At 45.4% G+C, this 25,334-nt stretch overlaps 1 protein-coding gene across 1 annotated transcript; it reads right to left on the bottom strand.

Annotated features, from left to right (window-relative positions):
- Positions 1 to 7,432: 7,432 nt before the first annotated feature.
- Positions 7,433 to 24,992, bottom strand: LOC145338996 (neuronal acetylcholine receptor subunit beta-4-like). The gene is made up of 6 exons (XM_080183417.1): positions 24,878 to 24,992; positions 16,440 to 16,585; positions 13,206 to 13,250; positions 13,005 to 13,114; positions 10,990 to 11,950; positions 7,433 to 7,561 (listed from the first exon to the last, which is right to left on the bottom strand). Exons 1-6 carry the CDS (start codon positions 24,918 to 24,920, stop codon positions 7,433 to 7,435), a joined length of 1,434 nt encoding a protein of 477 aa, XP_080039543.1. The 5' UTR covers positions 24,921 to 24,992.
- Between the last annotated feature and the right edge of the window lie 342 nt (positions 24,993 to 25,334).

The raw sequence follows: 25,334 nt of genomic DNA, 5'->3' as shown, positions 1-25,334 counted from the left end.
GACGTGCGGGTTAGGTTGATTGGCCATGCTAAATTACCCCTTGGTGTCAGGGGGACTAGCTAGGGTAAATATGTAGGGCTATGGGCTAGGTGGGATTGTGGTCGGTGCAGACTCGATGGGCCGAATGGCGGCCTCCTGCACTGTAGGGATTCTATGATTTTTGGATTATTATTATTGAATAATTATTATTAATGTAAGGATTGTAGTTCTTGTTTGTGTTTGAGTCCACAACGTATTTGGAGACAGTTTCAGAGTTGAATTGTGGAAAGTAGAGAGATGTAGAATATGACAGTGACAGAACTCCTCCCGGGGGTTTTGTAACTTTGACTAGTTAGTGAAATGCACATCAGGCAGGTTAGAAATACCCTTCACAGACTGGAATAGATCTGTTCAGATTTAAACTACACCCACAGAAGATGTAAAAGGGAAGCTTACCTCTCAGAAGCAGGAGAAAGGCAGTGCCTGCTAGCAGTGATATCCAGTATCTGGCCATTGAGGAGAGTGTGTGTGCAGCTGGAGCAGGGTGAAGGTGCTGAAAGAACAGCGACTACAGAGCAGGCAGCCTGGTCTAAAAACAACCAGCCAACCCACGGGAGGAGTCAACAGCTCAAGGGAGGAGATAGTGTGAACTCCGGCACGGCACTTCACACACTCTGTGCTCGGCTTAAACCACACACAATTCACAGAGCCTTCTTCTCTCGCTGACACACACACTCACCAATACACATATGCTTCACATTTCCTCTCTCTCACACACTCAATTCATATACCCTCTCACACAGTTCATTTACCCTCTCTCACACAGTTCATTTACCCTCTCTCACACAGTTCATTTACCCTCTCTCACACAGTTCATATACCCTCTCTCACACAGTTCATATACCCTCTCTCACACAGTTCATATACCCTCTCTCACACAGTTCATTTACCCTCTCTCACACACACAATTCATATACCCTCTCTCACACACACAGTTCATATACCCTCTCTCACACACACAGTTTCATATACCCTCTCTCACACACACAGTTCATATACCCTCTCTCACACGCACAGTTCATATACCCTCTCTCCCACGCACAGTTCATATACCCTCTCTCACACAGTTCATATACCCTTTCTCAAACACAATTCGTATACCCTTTCTCACACACAAAGTTCATATACCCTCTCACACACACAGTTTCATATACCCTCTCTCACACACACAGTTTCATATACCCTCTCTCACACACACAGTTCATATACCCTCTCTCACACAGTTCATATACCCTCTCTCAAACACAATTCGTATACCCTCTCTCACACACACAGTTCATATACCCTCTCTCACACACACAGTTTATATACCCTCTCTCACACGCGCAGTTCATATACCCTCTCTCACACAGTTCATATACCCTCTCTCAAACACAATTCGTATACTCTCTCTCACACAATTCATGCACCCGCTCTCTCACAGATATTCATATACGCTCTCAAACAAACAATTCATATACCTTCTCTCTCTATTGTTGATTTGATTTATTATTGTCACATGTATTGGGATACAGTGAAAAGTATTGTATATACAGACAAAGTATATACAGACAAAGCAAACAGAGAAGGAAAGGAGAGTGTGCAGAATGTAGTGTTACAGTAATAGGTAGGTCCTTGCATTAAGTCTGACAGCAGCAGGGAAGAAGCTGTTCTTGAGTCAGTTGTTACGTTACCTCAGACTTTTGTATCTTTTTTCCGATGGAAGAAGGTGGAAGAGAGAATGTTCAGGGTGTGTGGGATCCTTAATTATGCTGGGTGCTTTTCCTGAGGCAGCGGGAAGTGTAGACAGAATCAATCGATGGGAGGCTGGTTTGTGTGATGGGCTATGTTCACAACTCTTTGTATTTTCTTATGGTCCTGGGCAGAGCAGGAGCCATACCAAGCTGCGATACAACTAGAAAGAATGCTTTCTATGGTAGATGTTGAAGTTAGTGAGAGGCGTGGTAGACATGCTAAATTTCCTTAGTCTCCTGGGAAAGTAGAGGCGTCAGCATGGGGGGACCAGGACAGATTGTTGGTGATCTGGAGACTTAGAAACTTGAAGCTCTCAATCATTTCCACTTCATCCCCGTTGATGTATTCAGGGCCATGTCCTCCACTCTGCTTCGGTGACTATCTCCTTTGTTTTACTGGCATTGAGGAAGAGATTATTGTCATTGCATCAATTCACCAGATTCTCTATTCTCTCACACACATACAATTAATGTACCTCTCACTCACACATATGAATAATTCATATATCCCCTCTCTCACACACACAAACAATTCACATACCCCCTCTCTCACACGTACAATTCATACGCTCACTCACCCACGCACAATCCATATACCCTTTCTCTCACACACACAGTTCCTATACCCATTAACCCACATGCAATCTATGTACCCTCACACTTTCACCCATGCACAATTCATGTACCCTTTCACTCTCTCACACATACAATTCCTATACTCCTCTCAGACACTGCATAATCTCACACACACACACACACACACACACACACACACACACACACACACACACACACACACACACACACACACACACACACAGTCCCACGCCCAATTTATACCTGTTTTATTGATATTAAACCCTACAATAAATGAGACAAATACACTCCTCTGTGTCTGTGTATGTGGTGAGGTCTATAGTTGCAGATGAACTCTTGTGTTTTTGTGCTCTGTAAGGGGAGGTTCTGACTGTGACCCACCAAATCCAGAGACATTGGAGAATTTTAATCAGATAATAATACAATCTGGCAAACTGTTCCTGCTGGAAGCAGAGACCCAGATCGATAAGAGTACAATGTGTTTCATTGATACATCTGTATGGTTTACAAAATTAAATTCTAACAAAAACATTTTTAAAAATTGAAAAGACTCTGCGGGAGAAATAAAAATCTCTTTAAGTATGACATCTTGTTTTACTATTTCCCAGGAGTCGGTAGTTTGATATTGAGTTATGTGCACTTCCTTAATATTTGATAGTTGCCCTATTAACGACCCTAATTTGAGCAAATCAGGCTTTAAAACTCCACATCATTTCCTCGTCCATTTTAATAGGGAAAAGGAAATCTCCATGGGGTTACTCATAGTAGCTGGAATGGTTGTTGTTTCATAATGAGAGGAGCATAATATCTGTTTGTACCAGTTCCTACTGTAGCTCAGTGAATAGCTGCCTTCTCTCTGAATCAGATGGTTGTTCGTTTAAGTCATGCTCCAAAGACTTGAGATCAAAATCTTTAGGCTGATACTTCAAAGGAGTACTGAGGGAATGCTACAGCTGTTATATTTCAGCTGAGATGTTAAACCATGGTGGCACAGTGGTTAGCACTCCTGCCTCACAGTGCCAGGGACTCTGGTTCGATTCCTGGCTTGGGTCACTGGCTGTCAGAGTCTGCAAGTTCTCCCCGTGTCTGCGTGGGTTCCCTCCGGGTGCTCTGGTTTCCTCCCACAGTCTGAAAGACATGCTGGTTAGGGTGCATTGGCCGTGCTAAATTCTCCCTCAGTGTACCCGAACAGGCGCCGGAGTGTGGCAACTAGGGGATTTTCACAGTAACTTCATTGCCGTGTGAACAAAGAAAATTACAACACAGGCCCTACGGCCCTCCAAACCTGTACTGATCATGCTGCCCATCTGAACTAAAGCCCCTTTTCCTTCTGGGGACCATATCCCTCTATTCCCATCCTATTCATATATTTGTCACGATGCCCTTTAAAAGTCACTATCGTATCTGCTTCCACTGCCTCCCCCCGGCAGCGAGTTCCAGGCACCCACCACCCTCTGTGTAAAAAACTTACCTCGTACATCTCCTTTAAACCTTGTCCCTCGCACCTTAAACCTGTGCCCCCTAGTAATTTACTCTTCCACCAAGTGCTCAGCTTCTGACTATCCACTCTGTCCATGCCCCTTATAATCTTATAGACTTCTATCAGGTCCCTCCTTCAACCTCTGTCATTCCAGTGAGAACAAACCAAGTTTCTCCAACCTCTCCTCATGGCTAATGCCCTCCACACCGGGCAACATGTGGAAATTTTTTTCTGTACCCTCTCCAAAGTCTCCTCATCTTCCTGGTAGTGTGACGACCAGGATTGAACACTTTAATGTAAGCCTTAGTTGTGACTAATAAACAAACTTTAACTTTAAGCTCTAGTCTGCTTTCTCAGGCAGGTACAAAGGGCACTGCCACACTATCGGATGAAGTCGAGCCAGGGTAGTTCTCCATGGAGGGGCATGGCTATTCCTGATCACCCGGCCATTTATTTCATTGCTTTTTGTGGAATCTTGCTGTGCACAAATTGCCTGCCATGTTTGGCAAGGTGGCACAGTGGTTAGCACTGCTACCTCACAGCGCCAGGAGCCGGGTTTGATTCCCACTTTGGGTCACTGTCTGTGCGGAGTCTGCATGTCCTCCCCATGTCTGCATGGGTTTCCTCTGGGTGCTCCAATTTCCTCCCACAGTCTGAAAAGACGTGCTGGTTAAGTGATAAATTCTCTCTCTGCTGTGCCCGAATGTGGCGACTGGGGGATTTTCGCAGTCACTGCACAGATAGTCACCCAAGCCGGGAATCGAACCCGGGTTCCTGGAGCTGCGAGGCAATAGTGCTAACCACTGTGGCACCGTGACACGTAACTGTTACATTTCAAAACTCGTAAGCAAGTGGATCTGTCATGGTGCTGATATTTATGAGAACAGGAATATTACAGACATGAAACAAAATATATTGTTCTGTGAATATGTAAGGTTGTAAATCTGGCTCCTGTTAAGTACAGTAAGAAGTCTCACAACACCAGGTTAAAGTCCAACAGATTTATTTGGTACCACAAGCTTTTGGAGTGTTGCTACTTCTTCACCAGAAGGAGTGTCACTCCGAAAGCTTTTGCTACCAAATAAACCTGTTGGACTTTAACCTGGTGTTGTGAGACTTCTTACTGTGCCTACCCCAGTGTCATGGGGGAATTAAGAGAATGCAGGCATCCTGACTTCACTATCCAGCATTCTTGGAGAGTTCTTTTGTTTGTCTCAGCTTTGAGAAAAATAGACATTTTAGTGGAAATGGATAGGCTAGATGAACCAGCTTTTTACAAAAGTATAGATTATTTTGTTTCCCTTTTAAGTGAATTACAAATGTGTTTGAGAGAATCTCATCGTTCTGAACACATCTGAAAATCCAGATGTGTGAAAGATTGTTCTGTCAGAGTGGGCCTTCTGTTGCTAACAAGCTAGATAAATAACAATTAGTAAAAATTAACACAATGTTCAGCGCATAAAAGCTGTGACATTTATGTGTTGAAGCTTATTAGTGTCACAAGTAGGCTTACATTAACAGTGCACTGAAGTTACTGTGAAAATCCCCTCGTCGCCACACTCTGGCGCCTGTTTCAGGTACATTGAGGGAGAATTTAGTACGGCCAGCATGTCTTTCGGACTATGGGAGGAAACCCATGCAGACATGGGGAGAATGTGCAAACTCCACACAGACAGTTATCAAAGCCAGGAATCAAACCTGGGTCCCTGGCGCTGTGAGGCAGCAGCGCTAACCACTGTGCCACCGTGCTGCCATAATTGGTGATGTTTCCCTGTGTGGATATTACATGAGGCTGAAATTGATTGTGATGCAAATAATCCATTGCACAAATAAGCACATTGGGTAAGGTACCCAAGGGTTCTCCGTGTCCCAGTGAGATATACCCCAGCAAAAATCAGTGCGGTCAGAAAACAAAGTTCCTTTGGATCAAAACAGCTCAACATGAAAATTGCATGTTAAAAAACAATCACTGACCGGAATTGTATTCATTTGTGGGACATGGGCATCACTGGCTGGCCAGAATTTGTGTGTCAGTACACATACAAGGTCTGAATCACACAGGGACTGAATATTTTGCACACAGCTTTTTTCCATTGTCTGGTGATATGATTTGACCAGACTTGGTGTCAATCTCATCTAAGGTATAAAGCACTGTTGGCTCAAATTAGCACTTCAGAAGCAAATATTACCCGACAAAAACTCATCAGTGACTCAAGAGTACTGGAAACAACAGCCACAAAAGCAAGACTGGATTGAAACAAATGGCACAGCCACTTTATACAGATGTTGGATATGTCCAAGAGAGATGTGATGGAATCAGCAGTTTCTTAAACTATAACTCTCACCAACTTTTACAGATGCACTATAGAAAACATACTTTCTGGTTGTATCACAGCCAGGTATGGCTCCAGCTCTGCCCAAGGCTACAAGGAACTACAAAGGGTTGTGGATGTAGCCCAATCCATCGAGCAAACCAGCTTCCCATCCATTGACATTTGGCATGACTGCTACGACTCTCACCAACTTTTACAGAGTAAGAAGTCTCACAACACCAGGTTAAAGTCCAACAGGTTTATTTGGTAGCATGATCTTTCAGAGCACTGCCCCTTGAAGGGGCAATGCTCCAAAAGCTCATGCTACCAAATTAAAGCTGTTGGACTTTAACCTGGTGTTGTGAGACTGCTTACTGTGCCCACCCCAGTCCAACGCTGGCACCTCCACATCATGGCAACTTTTACAGATGCACCATAAAAAGCATCTTTCTGGTTGTATCACAGCTTGGTCTGGGCTCCTGCTCAGCCCAAGACTGCAAGAAATTACAAAGGGTCATGAATGTAGCCCAGTCCATCACGCAAACCAGCCTCCCATCCATTGACTCTGTCTACACTTCCCGCTGCTTCAGGAAAGCAGTCAGCATAATTAAGGACCCCACACACCCCGGACATTCTCTCTTCCACCTTCTTCCATTGGGAAAAAGATACAAAAGTCTGAGGTCACGTACCAACCATCTCAACCACAGCTTCTTCCCTGCTGCTGTCAGACTTTTGAATGGACCTACCTCACACTAAGCTGATCTTTCTCTACACCCTAGGTATGACCGTAAAACTACATTCTGCACCCTCTCCTTTCCTTCTCTATAAATGGTATGCTTTGTCTGTATAGTGAGCAAAAAACAATACTTTTCACTGTATCCCCATACATGTGACAATAATAAATCAAATGAACTGCAGCGATTTGACACAAAACAGACTGACAAACTGTTTTGCAGTGTTGTGGTTTATTTAGAACGGTGCAGCTTCCAAAATTGGAAAAAGAAATCACAAAGTTAAAAGTATTTTGTATCAAATCAAATTTGCGTGTTTAATGGAAGTTGGTAAATAAGGCAAAGGTAGGTTACAATTCATATGATAATACCTGTTGATATAGTGCAGACATTTTGCAGATAAGGGGAGAGCATGTTGAGGACAGTTGAAGCATGTACATTATTCTTGGACCATCCGTCTTGCTTGCACAAAACAATCCATGTTTCAAAATCTCTGCGCACAGTGAAAGTTTGTGTAAACCAGCAGAGATCCATCAGAACTCAGTGATATTGTGACTCACAAAACGGTTGCAAAAATAATCCCACTGTCCCCAAAACACAAACCACAATAAAAACCCAGAGGAACAAACGATCTACCACCATGGCCACATATTTCCAGTCTTCAGTCACCTGGAAGACAAATTTGATACATTTTTACATATGTGAAGTAAGTTTATGTATTAGTGTCACAGGTAGGTTTACATTAACGCTGCAATGAAGTTACTGTGAAAATCCCCTTCTCTCCACAATCCAACGCCTGTTCAGGTACACTGAGAATTTAGCATGGCCAAAGCACCTAACCAGCACGTCTTTTGGACTGTGGGAGGAATCATAGACTCCCTACAGTGTAGAAGGAGACCATTCGGTCCATCGAGTCCAAAGATGTGTGGGTTAGGTTGATTGGCCATGCTAAAAAAATTGCCCCTTAGTATCCTGAGATGCGTAGGTTAGAGGGATTAGTGGGTAAAATATGTAGGGATATGGGGCTAGGGCTGGGTAGGATTGTGTCCAGCGCAGACTCAATGGGCCGAAAGGCCTGTTTCTGCACTGTAGGGTTCTATGATTCTATGAGTCTGCATCGATCACAATCCCACTCAGACCCTATTCCCTTAACCCCATATATTTATCCTGCTAATCCCCCTGACACTAGGGTCAATTTAGCATGGCCAATCCACCTAACTGCACATCTTTGGACTGTGGGAAGAAACCGGAGCACCTGGAGGAAACCCATGCAGACATGGGGAGAACGTGCAGACTCCACACAGTAAGTGACCCAGGGCTGGAATTGAACCAGACTCCTGGTGCTGTGAGGCAGCAGTGCTAACCACTGTGCCACCCTGCTGCCCACAGGTGTCGCCTGTTCGGGTACACTGAGGGAGAATTTAGCACGGCCAACGCACCTAAAACAGCATGTCTTTCAGACTGTGGGAGGAAAGCCACACAGACACGGGGAAAGCTTGCAGATACCACACAGACAGTGACCGGGAATGTTAAGAGAGTTACACAAGAAATACTTATTTTTCCTACACGGTGCAGTTTCTGCAAACTATCCCAGTTTTCAGATACATTTCATCTAATTAATGTAACACAAAACAAGGCTATAGAGTGCATCGAGAGCAGAGAATGTTAAAAAACTCAGCAGGTCTGGCAGCATCTATAGGAAGAAGAGTAGAGTTAATGTAGTATATGACTCTTTTTCAGAATTAAAGAAGGGGAGTAATGAGATGGATTATTCACTGTATAGGCAGGGTGAATAGCTGGTCTTCCTTCTATATCTTAATCCTGTTACTATATATTATACATATTTTAATATTTATTTCATTTATAGTTATATATAACAGGGAAAGTGATGGTCTAATGGGATTACCACGACATTATTAATCCAGAAACTTAGCTAATGTTCTGGGGAGCCCAGGTTCGAACCCTGCCACAGCAGATGGTGGAATTTGAATTCAATAAAAAATATCTGGAATTAAGGAACTAATGAAACCATTGCCGATTGTTGGAAAAACCCGTCTGTTTCACTAGTGTCCTTTAGGGAAGGAAATCTGCCGTCCTTACCCAGTCTGGCCTATATGTGAATCCAGAGCCACAGCAATGTGGTTGACTCACAACTGCCCTCTGAAATGGCCGAGCAAGACATTCAGATCAAAGGGCAATTAGGGATGGGCAACAAGTGCTGGCCCAGCTAGCGATGCCCACGCCCCATCGATTCCGGCCTCGGGGCACTGTCTGTGCGGAGTCTGCATGTTCTCCCCGTGTCTGCGTGGGTTTCCTCCGGGTGCCCCTGTTTCCTCCCACAGTCCAAAAGATGTGCGGCTTAGATGGATTGGCCATGCTAAATTGACCCTAGTGTCAGGGGTTGTAAATATATAGGGTTACGGGAGTGAGGCCTGGGTGGGATTGTGGTCAATGCAGACCTGATGGGCTGAATGGCCTTCCGCTGCACTGCAGGGATTCTATGATTCTGTGAATTGCAACAAGACTTGGACAATACCCCGGCTTGGGCTGACAAGTGGCAAGTAATATTCGTACCACACAAGTGGTGATGTTTACTGAAAGTTGCACTATGTTAATGACTCCCACACTTCCTGAAGCATGTCCAAATGCAGCAGCACCTGGACAATTTTTGCCAGTGAGGACAATATCCAGGTTTGGGCTGAGAAGTAACAGTTGTACCGCACAAGTGGCAGGCAATGACCATCTCCAACAAGGGAGAACCTAACCATCTTCCTTGACATTGGCAATTACCATTGCTGAATCCCCCATATCAACAGTTAATGGGTTACCGTTAACCAGAAACTCAACTGGACTAACCACATAAATACTACAAGAGCAGGTCAGAGGCTAGGAATCCGGGGGAGAGTAACTCACCTCCTGACTCCCCAAAGCCTGTCCACCATCTACAAGGCAAAAGTCAGAAGTATGTGGAATAATCCCAAGGCTGGAATTGAACCCGGGTTCTTGGCGCTGTGAGGCAGCTGTGTTAACCATTGTGCCACCTGCCACCTTGCTCAAGTCTCTGGTGTGGGACTTGAACTCACGTCATTTTGACACAGGAGTGTGAGAGCTACCCACTGAATAGGGTGGCTGCTGCCTCAGGGATGCCCATTACTCTATTTTGTAATTCCAAAAGTTTTTAAAAATATATAAACCCAAACACCAACTATCAAACCTAAAATGACACCTTTAGTTTCTCTCAATGATGGTATTTGGAAATGGATCAGCCAGTGGGTTGGAGTTTAAAAGGATGGAAGGAGTGAGGATCTAATTGAAACTTACAGAATACTGAGAGGCCTGGATAGAGTGGGCATTGAGAGGGTGTTTCCACTAGTGGGAGAGACTGGACCTCGAGGGCACGGCGTCAGAGTAAGGGGACGATCCTTTAAAACAGAGATGAGGAGGAATTTCTTCAGCCAGAAAGTGGGGAATCTGTGGAACTCATTGCCACAGAAGGCTGTGGAGGCCAGGTCATTGAGTGTCTTTAAGACAGAGATAGATAGGTTCTTGATCAATAAGGGGATCAAGCTTTGGAGGAGAAGGCAGGAGAATGGGGATGAGAATCACATCAGCCATGTTTGAATGGTGGAGCAGATGCGATGGGCCGAATGGCCTAACTCTGCTCCTATATCTTATGGTCTTATGGACCAGGTCACCAATCTGTTGCCAAGGACACCACTCCACATCAAGCATGGCTGACCAGGAGTCTCTCCTGCTCTTACCACCAGCCATTGGCGTGTTTGGAAGGATTTTGCAGGCTGACACTCAATCAGTTTGACCGTGTTATGAATACACCTTCCTTGACCATCAAGTCCTGAGATGGGACTCAAACCTGGAGCTTCCAGCTCAGAGGCAGGGCCGCTAACCCACTGCGCCACAAGAACTCCTCAGGGCATTTGTAGTGATCCCAGAGTAAAAAATATCTGATGGAAAGACTGGACAGAGGGCAGATCTGCTAGAAGTCAGATGCATGGTCGCCCCACCATTGGGTCATGTCTACCACCTCAGTAAAACCTGGGGATCTGCGGCCCCATTTGATTCAGTCAAATCACACTTACTCTTTGATCCTCATCATCATTCTTCATGTGGTCCGCGATGAATTTTACCCCTTTGAGAGCATCCTGCAATTCAGTCGGGTACTTGGACACTCTCAGCCTCGGGTCTTGACGACAGCCAAAGCTATCGGGCGCTTCTATCAAATTGAAGTCAAAGACTTTGGAGGACGTCGGGTTTATAAAGAAAGCAGAGTTCTTTTCCGGACTCAGGTGGGCACTGCAGAGGTTGCTGTTCCTGCAATGGTGTGGCTGTTGCTTGGTCCAATTGTTCTGAGGCCTCTTTATAAAGAGGAGGGAAGGCAGCCTATCCAGGAAAATGGTCTTCACCCACTGGGGCATGGTGTGTGTGCTGGGGGAGCGATGGTGAATGTTGAGCACACAGACACTGGCCACAATAGAAAAGGTTACCAGCACCATGGTGAACATGAGATACTTCCCAATCAACGGAACATCTAAGGAGGTGGGAGGGACAATCTTGGAAATCAAGAGGAGGAACACAGTCAGCGCGAGCAGAACAGAGATACAGAGGGTCATCTTCTCACCACAGTCTGATGGGAGATAGAAGGCCAGAATGGCCAGTGAGGTGATGAGAATGCATGGGATGATGAGGTTGATGGTATAGAAGAGGGGTTTTCGCCTAATGATGAAGTCGTACGTCACATCGACGTAATTCGGGTCGGATGGATTGGTATTCCTTCTCCCGGGGAGTGTCACTATGTCCCACTCACCGCTGGGGGTGAAATCGTCCATGCTGGCTCCATCAGTCTTGGGAATCAGGTCGATTTCAGAGTTGTCGTACGTCCACGACCTGAATTTCATGGGGCAGTTCTGCTGGTCAAAGGGGAAGTGTTTCACCTCGATCTTGCAGGCGCTCTTATAGATGGCGGGTGGCAGCCAGTAGATGCTGCCGTTGAAGGAGATAATGGCGTTTGTGTACAGGGAGACCTCGTAGGTGCCATCAGCGCTAGAAAGAGAGAGAAAGAAAGGTTAGCGGGCTAGATAGAGGGGAGGTGATAAAAAAGGTGGAGGATATGTGTAAAATGTGAGGCCAGGGATGAGAAAGAAGATTGGAATGGAACAAATGTTTTTGCTTAATTAATTCAGGGAATGTGGGCATTGCTGGCTGGGCCAGCTTTTATTGCCCATGCCTCACTGAACTAGCACAAAAAGAGCTCCCTAATTGAACTGAGTGGTTTACTGGGCTATTTCAGGGAGTATTTAAGAGTCAGCTACATTGAGGCAGCATGGTAGCACAGTGGTTAGCACTGCTACCTCACAACGCCCGGGATCTGGGTTCGATTCCTGTTACTGTTGGGTACAGAACCTGCACATTGTCTGTGTGGCTCCCTTCCGGGTGCTCCGGTTTCCCCCCACAGTCCAGAAGACGTGCCAGTTAGGGTAAATTGGCCGTGCTAAATTCTCCCTCAGTGTACCCGAACAGGTGCTAGAGTGTGGCGACTAGGGGATTTTCACAGTAACTTCATTGCGGTATTAATTTAAGCCAACTTGTGACACTAATAGATAAATAAATAAACTTTGTTACAAGGTTGATGGCCCTCCAAAGTTATTTTTGTAAAGTTCTGAGATTTTGAACAGCCCTATGTAAATACAAATCACTTTCCATCACAGAGACTGCATTATTCTGCTGGATCTGGGCTGCAAATACGCCAACTAAGTTATAACACTTCATCGCAGTGTTAATGTAAGCCTACTTGTGACACTAATAAATAAACTTTGAAACCGGAGCACCCAGAGAAAACCTATGAGGAGAACGTGCAAATTCCACACAGAACTAGGGGATTTTCCCAGTAACTTCATTGCAGTGTTAATGTAAGCTTAATGATAAATGATGACAATGTTAAATAAATAAACCTTAAATCCAAGGCTGGAATTGAACCTGGGTCCCTAGCACTATGAGGCAGCAGTGCTAACCACTGTGCCACCATACCATTCATGAAAGATGCTTATGGAAATGTCTCTTTTTCTTCGCTGTTCTGGTATATGAGTTTTGAACTTACTTATTATACAGTACAATGTCTGGGAGCCAGATTTTGGTAGCGTGTATCCTTAGTTTGCGAATCCCTTCGAACTGCTCAGGGTCCCAGCGCAGTCGGTAGTCGTTCCACTCCTGCAATGGGGCACACAAGCAGAAGTCATCCTTTCTCCCTGCTCCGCATGCTCATTCCCACATTTTGGCAAAGGATTTGAGAGGTACTGACCTGTTTTAACCAGACGTTGGTCGTCATTATCTGTTCACGCTCATTCTAAACACAAGGGGAGTGGGTGGGTTGGGCAGGGTGTGAGGGGGGAACACAGAGAGTTAGCACGAACAATATTTGAAAATGTCACGGAATGGTTTTACACATGCTTACACCCTATCCTAAGCTTCAGGCTGGAACTCTCCAACCTCACCCGCGGCTGGGATTTTCCAGTCCCGCTGCAGTGAATGACTCTATGGCTGAACGCCAAATTCTCTGCTCTCGCCCGTAGTGGTAGCAGAGTAGAGGGCAGGGCATGTGAGATTGGAGAGTCCTGGAGCATATGTACAATGGTGGCACTGGTTTTTTACGTATCTAAAGAGGTTGTCATAATCAGCACAGAAAGAGACCATTTTGTCCATCCAGTCATAGTCATATGACTGGCACGGTGGCACAGTGCTTAGCACCACAGCCTCACTGCGCCAGGGACCTGGGTTCGATTCCTGGCTTGGGTCGCTGTCTGCATGTTCTCCCCATGTTTGCGTGGGTTTCCTCTGGGTGTTCTGGTTTCCTCCCACAGTCCAAAAGCCATGTAGGTTAAGGTGCATTGGCCGTGCTAAATTCACCCTCAGTGTACCCGAACAGGTGCCGGAGTGTGACAACTAGAGGATTTTCACAGTAACTTCATTGCAGTGTTAATGTAAGCCTACTTGTGACACTAATAATAAATAAAAATATTACAATGCTAATATGGTTAGAATCCTAATCTGTGCGGCACTAAGCAATCTCAGCGAGGAACAGCAGTTATTCAGTGTAGAATGTGAGTGTTAACTAAGGGAAAAATCTGACAGGAATGCCCAGGGATGATCTATCCAGCTGCTTCTGCTCCTCTAACCAGATATTCAGCTGATTCTCACTGCCTGGGCTCACATTAGAAGAAGTCACTTGGCCAGATACCTGTAGAACCATAAACCAGTATAAAGCAGCACCTTCAGGAGGGGAAGGGAGACCAGGTGTTGGGGGGAAGAACACAGATGACCCCTTGACACACTTGCAAACATCATGTCAGAAGTTACTGTCGGAGGGCCTTCCTTTCAGGTTGGGAAGAGTTATTGAACAAAGAGACTTAGAGTTACATGTTCATAGTTCCTTGAAAGTGGAGTCACAGGTGGACAGAATGGTGAAGAAAGCTTTCAGCATGCTTGGTTTCATCGATCAGAACATTGAATACAGGAGTTGGGACGTCTTGTTGAAGTTGTACAAGACATTGTTAAGGCCACACTTGGAATACTGTGTACAGTTCTGGTCACTCTATTATAGGAAGGATATTATTAAACTAGAAAGAGTGCAGAAAAGATTTACTAGGATGCTGCTGGGACCTGGGAGTACAGGTTCACAGATCCTTAAAAGTGGCAGCACAGGTGGAAAAGATGGTGAAGAAAGCCTATGGCATGTTGTCTTCATTGGTCGGGGCATTGAGTATAAAAGTTGGCAAATTGCGTTACAGTTGTATAAAAAGTTTGTTAGGCTACATTTGGAATACTGTGTCCAATTCTGGTCACCACACTAACCAGAAGGACTTGGAGGCTTTGGAGAGAGAGTACAGAAAAGGTTTACCAGGATGCTGCCTGGTATGGAGGGCATTCGCTATGAGGAGAGATTGAATAAACTGGGATTATTCTCCCTGGAAAGACGGAGGCTGAGGAGGGTGGCGGGGGGGGGGCGACCTGATACAAGTTTATAAAATTATGGGAGGAATAGATATAGGAAGAACAGTTGGAACCTTTTTCTCAGGGCAGAAATAACAAATGCAAGGAGGCACAAGGGGGGAAAGGTTCAGTGGAGATGTGCGAGGGGGGGATAGTTTTTTTTATGCAGAGGGTAGGGGGGCCTGGAATGCACTGCCAAGTGAGGTGGTTGAGGCAATTATGTTAGCCACATTTAAGACTTATCATGATAGGCGTACGAACAAATGGGGAATAGAGGGTTAGAAGTGGTTGGTTTAGATAGGTAAACATGATCGGTGCAGGCTTGGAGGGCTGAAAGGCCTGTTCCTTTGCTGTATTGTTCTTTGTTCTTTATAAGCATATTGCCTTTGGTTTAGTTTCCTTTGTAGCCTTTGTGATGATACTGTGCCTTTAAGAAATGTATTTGTGTCATGTTTCCTGTGCAGGATTTGTTTTAGCAGTCAGTTTTATTAACCGGTGCTGCTTTATCTATAACTGGCAGCCCCTATTGATACTGCAGCAGCATAAGCAGTCCTAATTGCTGGAATGTTTGTTTTAATCAGTGTTAATGCTGCTTGGTTATTTTAGTGACTATCCTGGGGTTGCTCGGGTAGGATTAGATTGACTGACAGGAAAAGTCATGTGACTGGGTGCAACTAGGTTTACTCAGAGAAATCACGTCAGTTGCTGCTTGTATTCTTTAGAGACAGGCAGCTTTTCCTGTGTCCCTTTTTCCCTCTGGATTTGAGACTGGGATCTGACAGAAAACTTCCTCTGGCGGCTGCTGTATGGGAGTCAGAAGACGGTTGTACTTCTGTATCAGTCCAGAGGGGCTAAAAGGCTGGGAATCTAGTATCCAAGTGAGCCTATATGTTCTTTTTTGTGCTAGCTTAGTCTGAAGAGGGATTTATCTCTGTGGGGTTATTGCTTACATTGGAACTGTAGAGATAGATGTTAAAAATGATGCCTTGTTAATTTTCAATTGGTAAAAGTTATGCTTTTTGTTAAATTTTAATTGTGTTCATAAATAGTTTGTTTTAATAAAACTATCTAGTGGGTCAATAGAATTACACCTGGAGCGAAACATCTCATGCTCACACGAATGCCAAAATCAAAAGTTGGGGTCTAGGCTAAGTTCATAATTAACGTTGGAATTTCTGATCTGTTCCTAGGACCTGGTCAGATCCAGAATTTCTGCCTTGGATTCTAGTCTCAGAAGTGGACAATGCTCTATCTAACTTCACTCCAACATTCCATCAATTCTTCAATGATTTTAATTGATCCACCATTGGCAGCCAATCCTTCAACAGTCTGGGCCTTAAGCTCTGCAATTCCTTCCCCAAAACCACTCGGTCTCTTTCCTTCTTTACATGACTGTGTATAAATCATTTGTTTGACAGGCCACCCGGTCTAATGCCTCCTGAAGCAGCTGAGTGCCAGTTTTTGTGAAGCAGAGTGGGGTGTTTTACTGTAGTTAGAGGCAGTGTTTAAATGCATATTGTTGATCTGGAAGCTCTTGTTAACTTACCACATTGATGAGCTGAGCCAGTGAAACCTGAAAGACAATGGAGACCAGCTCAGAGCTGTTCATGGCGGGTCGGATCAGCCGATTGTACCTGTTAGGATCCAGGAGGTGAGCCATTAGCTTCTCCTCCACCTCTGCACTGTGACTTCCTGCAGTAAAGGAAACAATGCTTTAAGACAACTGTGACATTAAAGGTCTTAATTTCCCAGGCTCCTTCCCCAGACACAAATTATTCTCTGGTGAAAGCCCCATGTGAAGAATCTGCTTCAGTCTTCTCCCTCTAAGGATGGCATGGTGGCACATGGTTAGCACTTCTGCCTCACACTGCCAGGGACCCTGGTTTGATTCTGGCCTTGGTTCACTGTCTGTGTGGAGTCTGCATGTTCTCCCCATGTCTGCTTGGGTTTCCTCTGATTGCTCCGGTTTCTTCCCACAGTCAGAAAGATGTGCTGGTTAGGTGGATTGGCCATGCAAAATTCTTCCTTAGTTTTCAAAGATGTGGTAGTTAGCTGGATTGGCCATGCTAAATTGCCCCTTATTTGTCCAAAAATGTGCAGGTTAGATGGATTGGCCATGTTAAATTGCCCCTTAGAGTCCAAAGATGTGCAGGCTAGCTGGATTAGCCATGATTTTAGGGATAGGGTGGAGAGGAGGGCCCTGGATGGGATGTTTTCTTAGAGAGTCAGTACAGACTAGATGGGCTGGATGGCCTCTTTCAGCATTATGTGGATTCCAATGATGCAAAGCTGGCTGCCAGGAGGTGAAGGCAGTTGGCCTGGTTTGATGCTGGCTCCTGTGTGGAGGTGAACAACGTTGATTTAACAGGTGTTGGGTCACCTGGTGTTTGTTCTGTAACTTGCTCAGGTTGCTAACTCTGGTCAGACACATTCCTGGATTACCTGCCCCACCCAGTAACATAGCCTGTTTCCAAAACTTCGGTATTCCTCTCACTGAAGGAAGTGCTCAAAGAAAACAAACATTTTTGTAGAATTCTTGCTTTAGATCTTTATAGGATCATAGAATAAAATTATAGAATCATTACAGGTGCAGAAGGAGGCCATTTGGCCCACATACCTCATGCTGGCTGTGTGCAAAAATAATTTAACTAGTCCCACTGCCCTCTTCCCTTTCCCCGTAATCCTGCAATTCCTTCATCCAATTGTCTTTTGACTGAACCTTTTTTAGAATCCCTACAGTGCAGAAGGAGACCATTCAGCCCATTGAGTCTGCACAAGCTCTCTGATGGAGTATCTTACCCAGGCCCTATCCCCTGCCGTACCCCCGGAACACCACACATTTCCCCTGGCTAATCCATTTAATCTACACTTCTTGGAACACTAAGAAGCAATTTAGCATGGCCAATCCATCTAACCTGCACATCTTTAGACTGTGAGGGGAAACTGGAGTGCCTGGAGGAAACCCATGCAGGCATGAGGAGAACATGCAAACTTCACATAGACATTTACCCAAGGCTGGAATCGGTTCTGGGTTCCTGGCACTGTGAGGCAGCAGTGTTAACCACTGTGCCACCATGCAGCCATATCAGGGTCTCCACCACTCTCTCAGACAGTGCATTCCGGATTGTAACCACTTGCTGCACAACAAGATTTCTTGATCTCAACTTTGTTTCTTGTGCCAAGCACTTTGCTCCCTGGTTTTTGACTCTGCCAACAAGGGGAACAGTCTCTCTCTAGCCAGACAACTCATGATTTTAACACTTCTCTCAGATCTCTTCGCAATCTCCTGTAGATTTGATGATTTGATTGCAGTATTCAAAATCATGAGGGGTCCAGACAGGGTAGCAAGGGAGAAACTGTTCCCATTGCTGGGATGATCAAGAATGAGAAGGTCTCAGATTTAAGGTAATTGGCAAAAGAAGCATTGATGACATGAGGAGAAACTTTTTCACATAGCAAATGGTTAGGAGCTGGAATGTACTGTCTGAGAGTGTGGTGGGGATAGATTCACACAGCGAGTGGTTAGGATCTGGAATGCACTGTCTGAGAGTGTGGTGGAGACAGATTCACACAGCGAGTGGTTAGGATCTAGAATGTACTGCCAGAGAGTGTGGTGGAGACAGATTCACACAGCCAGTGGTTAGGATCTGGAATATACTGTCTGAGAGTGTGGTGGAGACAGATTCACACAGCGAGTGGTTAGGATCTGGAATGTGCTGTCTGAGAGTGTGGTGGAGACAGATTCACACAACGAGTGGTTAGGATCTGGAATGTACTGTCTGAGAGTGTGGTGGAGACAGATTCACACAGCGAGTGGTTAGGATCTGGAATGTACTGTCTGAGAGTGTCGTGGAGATAGATTCACACAGCGCGTGGTTAGGATCTGGAATGTGCTGTCTGAGAGTGTGGTGGAGACAGATTCACACAGCGAGTGGTTAGGATCCGGAATGCACTGCCTGAGAGTGTGGTGGAGACAGATTCACACAGCGAGTGGTTAGGATCTGGAATGTACTGCCTGAGAGTGTGGTGGAGACCGATTCACACAGCGCGTGGTTAGGATCTGGAATGTGCTGTCTGAGAGTGTGGTGGAGACCGATTCACACAGCGAGTGGTTAGGATCTAGAATGTACTGTCTGAGAGTGTGGTGGAGACAGATTCACACAGCGAGTGGCTAGGATCTGGAATGCTCTATCTGAGAGTGTGGTGGAAGCAAATGAATTGAGTCCTTCAAAAGGGAGTTAGACTGTCATCTGAATAGGAGGTGCAGGGTTAGGGGAGAAGGCAGGGGAATGGCACTTGGGACATCACTCACTTGGACAGCCAGTGAAGATATGATGGGCCGAATGTGCTTCTGTGCTGTAACGATTCTGTGATTGTGTGAATCCTTCCTTTCTCCAGTGAGAACAGCCTCAGCTTCTCTAGTCTGTCCTTATAACACAAGATGTGTTCTCCTTGATTTAGTCAGAGCAGTGTTCATGAGATTAATCTTTAATTTAATGCAATAGATAAAGCTAAATAATCCCACAACCAGCAGATCAGATCTAAGCTCTGCATTCATGAAGGGTGGACAATTAAACAACTCACTGGAGGGGGAAGTTCCACAAATATCCCCATTTTCAATGATGGGGGAGTTCAGCACATCAGTGCAAAAAGATAAGGCTGAAGCATTCGATACAATCTTCAGCCAGAAGTGCCGAGTGGATGATTTATCTCAGTCTCCTTCAGAGGTCTCCAGTGTCACAGACGTCAGTCTTCAGCTAATTCGATTTACTCCAGGCAGTATCAGGAAATGGCTGATGGTACTGGAGACTGCAAATGCTCTGGGTCCTGGCAATAGTACTGAAGATTTGTGTTCCAGAACCTGCTGCGCCCCTAGCCAAACTGTTCCAGAACAGCGACAAAACTGGCATCTAACCAACAACGTGGAAATTTGTTCCGGTATGTTGTGTCCATAAAAAGCAGGACAAATCCAACCAGGTCAATTCCTGTCCCATCACTCACAGCAATCACACTGACACTTAGTTTGGCTTCTGCCAGGGCCACTCAGCTCCCGACCTCACTGTAGCCATGGTCCAAATATGGACCAAACAGCTGAACACAAGGGAAGAGGAGAGAATGACTGGCCTTGACTTCAAAACCGCATTTTTCCGAGTGCGGCATCAAGAAACCCTGGCAAAACTGGAATCAGTGGGAATCAGGGTAAAACTCTCCAATGGCTGGTATTATACCTGGCACAAAGGAAGATGGTTGTGGTAGTTGGAGGTCATCATCTCAGTCCCAGGACATCACTGCAGGAGTTCCTCAAAGTAGTGCCCTAGGCCCAGCTATCATCAGCTGCTTCATCAATGACCTTCCTTCCATATTCAGGCCAGAAGTGGGGATGTTCATTGAAGATTACACAACATTCATCACCGTTCGTGACTCCTCAGATACTGAAGCAATCCTTGTCCAAATGCAGCAAGACCTGGACAATATCCAGACCCGGGCTGTGAAGTAACATTCACACCACACAAGTGCCAGGATATGGCCATCTCCAACAAGGGAGAATCTAACCATCTCCCTTGATATTCAATGACATTACCATTGCTGAATCCCTCACTATCAACATCCTGGGGGTTACTGAACAGAAACTGAACTCTGGTCACATAAATACTGTGGCAATGAAAGCAGGTCAGAATTCAGTGGTGAGGAACTCACCTCCGAACTTTCCAAAGCCTGTCCAGCGCCAGGGATCTGGGTTCGATTCCTGGCTTGGGTCACCATCTGTGTGCAATTTACACATTCTCCCAATGTCTGCATGGGTTTCCTCTGGGTGCTCCGATTTCCTTCCACAGTCCAAAGATGTGCGGGTTAGGCCGTGCTAAATTGCCCCTTAATGACAAGGAGATTGGGAGGGTAAATATGTGGGGTTATGGGGAAAGGACAGGACCTGAGTAGAATTGTTGTCGGTGAAGGTTTGATGGGCTGAATGGCCTCCTTCTTCACTGTAGATTCTATGATTCTATAAGCATTGAACAATATGACACTGGAGATTTTTGGTATCTTTGCTGATGACACCAAGATTGGGGGAACGGCAAATTGTGCGGAGGGTGTGGAGTCTGCAGAAGGATCTAGATAGGCTGGGCGAATGGGCCAGGAAATGGCAAATGGAATTTAATGTTGGCAAGTGTGAGGTGGTCCACTTTGGTAGGAAGAATGGTAGGAAGGACTATTACTTACGGGGCGAAAAACTGCAGCAGGCGACGGTGCAGAGGGACCTCGGGGTCCTTGTGCATGAGTCGCAAAAACCCAGCTTGCAGGTGCAGCAGGTGGTCAGGAAGGCGAATGGGATGCTGGCCTTCATAGCAAAGGGGATTGAATATAAAAGTAGGGAGGTCTTGCTGCAGCTGTATAGGGCATTGGTGAGGCCGCAACTGGAGTACTGTGTGCATTTTTGGGCGCCGCACCTGCGCAAAGATATTTTGGCCTTGGAGGGAGTGCAGAGGAGGTTTACTAGGCTGATACTGGAGTTGAGGGGGTTGAGCTATGAGGAGAGGCTGAATAAACTGGGCTTGTACTCGTTAGAGTTTAGAAGAATGAGAGGAGATCTCATTGAGACGTATAAGATGATGAATGGGATGGATAGGATAGAGGTGGAAAGACTCTTCCCGCTCAAAAAAGACAGTAGGACTAGGGGGCACAGCCTCAAGATAAAAGGGGGGCGGTTTAGAACGGAGTTGAGGAGGAACTTCTTCACTCAAAGGGTGGTGAATCTCTGGAATTCTCTGCCCGTTGAAGTGGTGGAGGCTGCCTCGCTAAATATTTTTAAGACGCGGGTTGATGGGTTTTTGATAGGAGAGGGGATTAAGGGTTATGGGGAGAGGGTGGGAAAGTGGAACTGAGCAGCGACAGATCAGCCATGATCTTATTGAATGGCGGGGCAGGCTCGAAGGGCTGGATGGCCTACTCCTGCTCCTATTTCTTATGTTCTTATGTTCACATATCTAGGCTCCACAATCACCAGCAATCTGTCACTTGATATTGAAAACACCATGCAGCTGTTATGCCCAAAGTGAGCGAGAGAGCACAGAATGGGAGCAAATGGAGAACACTAAGCTGTGAATCTACCAATCCTGAGTTCTCAGCACACTCCTTTATAATGGTGAGACCCAGACAATCTGTGCTAGGCAGGAAAAAAAGCCTAAACAGTTTCCATCTTCCCTATCTCAGACAAATCCTTGGTATCTTCTTGGGACGATAAGGTCACCAATTCCAATATCTTGAGCTAACTTTGTAAGCATACATTCATTGCTAAACCAGTGACGCCTGCACTGGCTCAGCTATGTACAGCCCTGTACCCAAAGAGCTTCCGTACAGCGAAATTGCTTACTGGGCCATGACTTCTAGAACACTGGCAGGAGAGGTATGGAAGTGGCAGCTGGTAGGCACCTGTGGAGGCAGGTAAGGCAGTGAGACAGGCAAGCGGAGACGAAAAGCTCAGCTGATCCAGAGAAAAGACAGACCAGCGATCCTGCACTTTCTCAGATCACTGTCTTCAATAAATGTAGCCAAGATTGCAGTGTCTGATTGGGCCTCCTGAACTCACCGCGTGAGTTGATTGTCACAGAAGGGTGATACAGATTTCTACCCATAGATTCTGCCAAACCTGCTGAGTTTTTCCAGCATTTTCTGTTTTTATTTAATGTTATTAATGCTTAGTAAGGTGGATAGGCGGGAACTGTTCCCCTCTCGCAGTTACAAGGGGACAAAGGTTAAAGGTGAGGGGTGGGAGGTTTACAGGGGAATTCAAGGAAAATCTTTTTTACCCAGAGGGTGGTGATGGTCTGGAATGTGCTGCCTGGGAGGGTGGTGGAGGAGGGATGCCTCACATCCTTTAAAAAGTACTTGGCACATCATAACATTCAAGGCTATGGGCCAAGTGCTGGCAATTGGGATTGGGTGGGCAGATCAGGGCCTTTCATGAGTCGGTGCAGACTCGATGGGCTGAAGGGCCTCTTCTGCACTGTAGTGTTGCGTGATTAAGACAGAGTGGTACACCCCATTGCAAAGGATAGAAGGCTGTTACTACGCTACTTAAATGCTGTAATTGTTAACGCGCCCTGTCAAATGTTAAGTGAAATTTGAGTCAGTGTCTATAGAATTATAGTGGCCCAGGGTGGGTGGTACCTTCAGGAGGAAGAGATGGGGAAGAATTATTTTCCAGAGATGAATTGGAATGTAGAGGAAACAGAGCAAAGCACCAGATGTAAACTCTGCTGGAAGTTGAGAGGTAAGAAATCAACCTCTCGAACGGAGATACGGATTGGCAAGTCTGCTCCTTGTGGGTGCGAAAAAAATAAAAGTTTAAGATTTTTTTAAACAATCAGATTTGTTAAGTGATAAATTTAAAACAAAAATACTGGACACCTTCATCTTTTTGATCACATTTCAGAGCTACATTCTCACACTTCCAAGCTACTTTCATCAGGACTGGGTGCAAAGGCAATTAGCAGCTGAAGGTATCAGTATGCGAGAGGTTTCTTCGTCTCGATAGCTGTAAATGTTAGTCGACAGTTCTAAGCGAGTGAGCTATATGAAAAGTGCATTATTAAACTGGCGTCATTCCCAGAGAAGGAAAAGCTAAACTCTGTCCTTCTAATTGTCTCTCACCCACACAGACACACTCATACACACATATACACATACACACACACACCGATTCCCACACACAGTCTCACACACACAGTCACTCATGCTCACATACAAACACACAGGCACACACACACACGCACAAACACACACACACAGCCACACCCATACACACACATACGCCCACACTCATGCACACACACAGACACACACATATGCACATATACATATACACAGACACAAATACACTCATACCTATACACATATACAAACACACATATACACAAACACATAGATAAACAAGTATGCACATACCCACATACACAGTCACAAACACACAAATCCATACACATACAGACAAACACACATATACACATAAACACACACAGACACACACACATATACCCTCACACCCATGCACACATACAGACACACATATAATCATACACATGGAGATACACACATATGCACATACCCACACACACACAAAAATACAACCATACGTATACATCCATATATACACACAGACACACATACACAAACAATCCATGCAAATACACATCCATGCACAAACACTATTATTCTACATCCTTGGTTTTAAGCAGTTGTAATCAAGGGGAACACTCAATTAATCGACTAAGTGACCTGGTGTCAAGCTTCCAAGTCAAGCTGCATCTGCACAGAATAATGCACTCACACCGAGACACATTAGAGGAGAAATTATAATTGCAATCTCTCGATGAGAGAGAGAGTTCCAGAGAGCTGATGGTGAATGCAATGCAGGACATTGACCTGGTCTCATTGACCCCCAAGCCCGGTGTAGACTGTGTTTCTGTGGAGCATGGTTCCCTCTCCACCCTGGATCAGTGAAACTGCCAGAGACACTCAGTGCTGTCCCACCTTAACCAAACCCTGGAAAGTAATTCACATTTCGAGTTTGGAAGGAGGGTCGAGATGACCTGAAGATGACATGGAAACTTTTTTTTCTCTTGCTCCTTCCCTCTATCCTCTCACTCATTCTTTCTCACATTGAAGTGTCTCTTTGACAAATAATAACCCCCTTTGCCAGTTTCACCCTCCTGGACTTGGGCAGAAAATAGCACATTCAATTCTCTCTGCATTGAAAGGCTAAAAAAATTACAATGAACCCTAAATGTTGGATTGCAGTCTCAGATTCCTATTACAACAGGATTTCAACAGGAATGTGTATCTAAGTGTGAGACCCGCACCTTTCCCCTGTTAATAACACAAATTCCTAGCAGCATAGGGGACCATACAATATAATTCTCTCCAGTTACACACTGCACCGGTTCAATCTAACTTCTGCTGATGAGGAGGGATAAACGGAGCACTTACTTGTTGCAATGGTCAGCAGACACAGATACAGCATCGAACCCATCTCCGCTTGCAAAGCTTGCACCAGTCTTTCAAATCATCGATGGTTTTGGTGTGGAGTCGATGGTTAAGAAGGTCTCGGCAGACCAGAAGCTGATAAGGGGAGACAGTGTGAAAGGAGAGCCTGAGGGAGGAAAGGGTGGCTCGGAGGCTTGGGAACTCTCCGTGGTGCTGAATCGGAAAAGGCAAGGCTGGAAAGTGAACACAGGGAGGGCGGGGGGGCGTCACTCAGCCACAGGCTGCGGCACCGTGTTCAGAACACCACAGCCAAGCGAGATACACAAAGCAGCTTCGGATAAAGGAGAGAACTCACTGCCTCAGAACTAATAAACATTACCAGTCCCATATCAAGTTACACATTGCTGCGTCTAAAGATCTTGATTATCCAATACGACGATAGCCCAGTGTATGTAGGGTT

This window comes from Carcharhinus amblyrhynchos, unplaced genomic scaffold (assembly GCF_965287045.1).
Source record: "Carcharhinus amblyrhynchos unplaced genomic scaffold, sCarAmb.v2.hapA chromosome_281, whole genome shotgun sequence".
NCBI classification, from domain to species: domain Eukaryota; kingdom Metazoa; phylum Chordata; class Chondrichthyes; order Carcharhiniformes; family Carcharhinidae; genus Carcharhinus; species Carcharhinus amblyrhynchos.
Note: the sequence above shows the minus strand (reverse complement) of the source record. Positions and strands in the feature narration are given on the sequence as shown.

Excerpts from the sequence above, each read along its gene's own strand:
- LOC145338996 (XM_080183417.1), bottom strand. The coding sequence starts at position 24,920 with ATGGGTTCGATGCTGTATCTGTGTCTGCTGACCATTGCAACAA. Across the intron at positions 16,586-24,877 it reads TCTGCTGACCATTGCAACAA|GAAGTCACAGTGCAGAGGTG; the intron begins GTAAGTGCTCCG and ends CCTTTACTGCAG. Across the intron at positions 7,562-10,989 it reads ATGATGATGAGGATCAAAGA|GTGACTGAAGACTGGAAATA; the intron begins GTAAGTGTGATT and ends TTTGTCTTCCAG.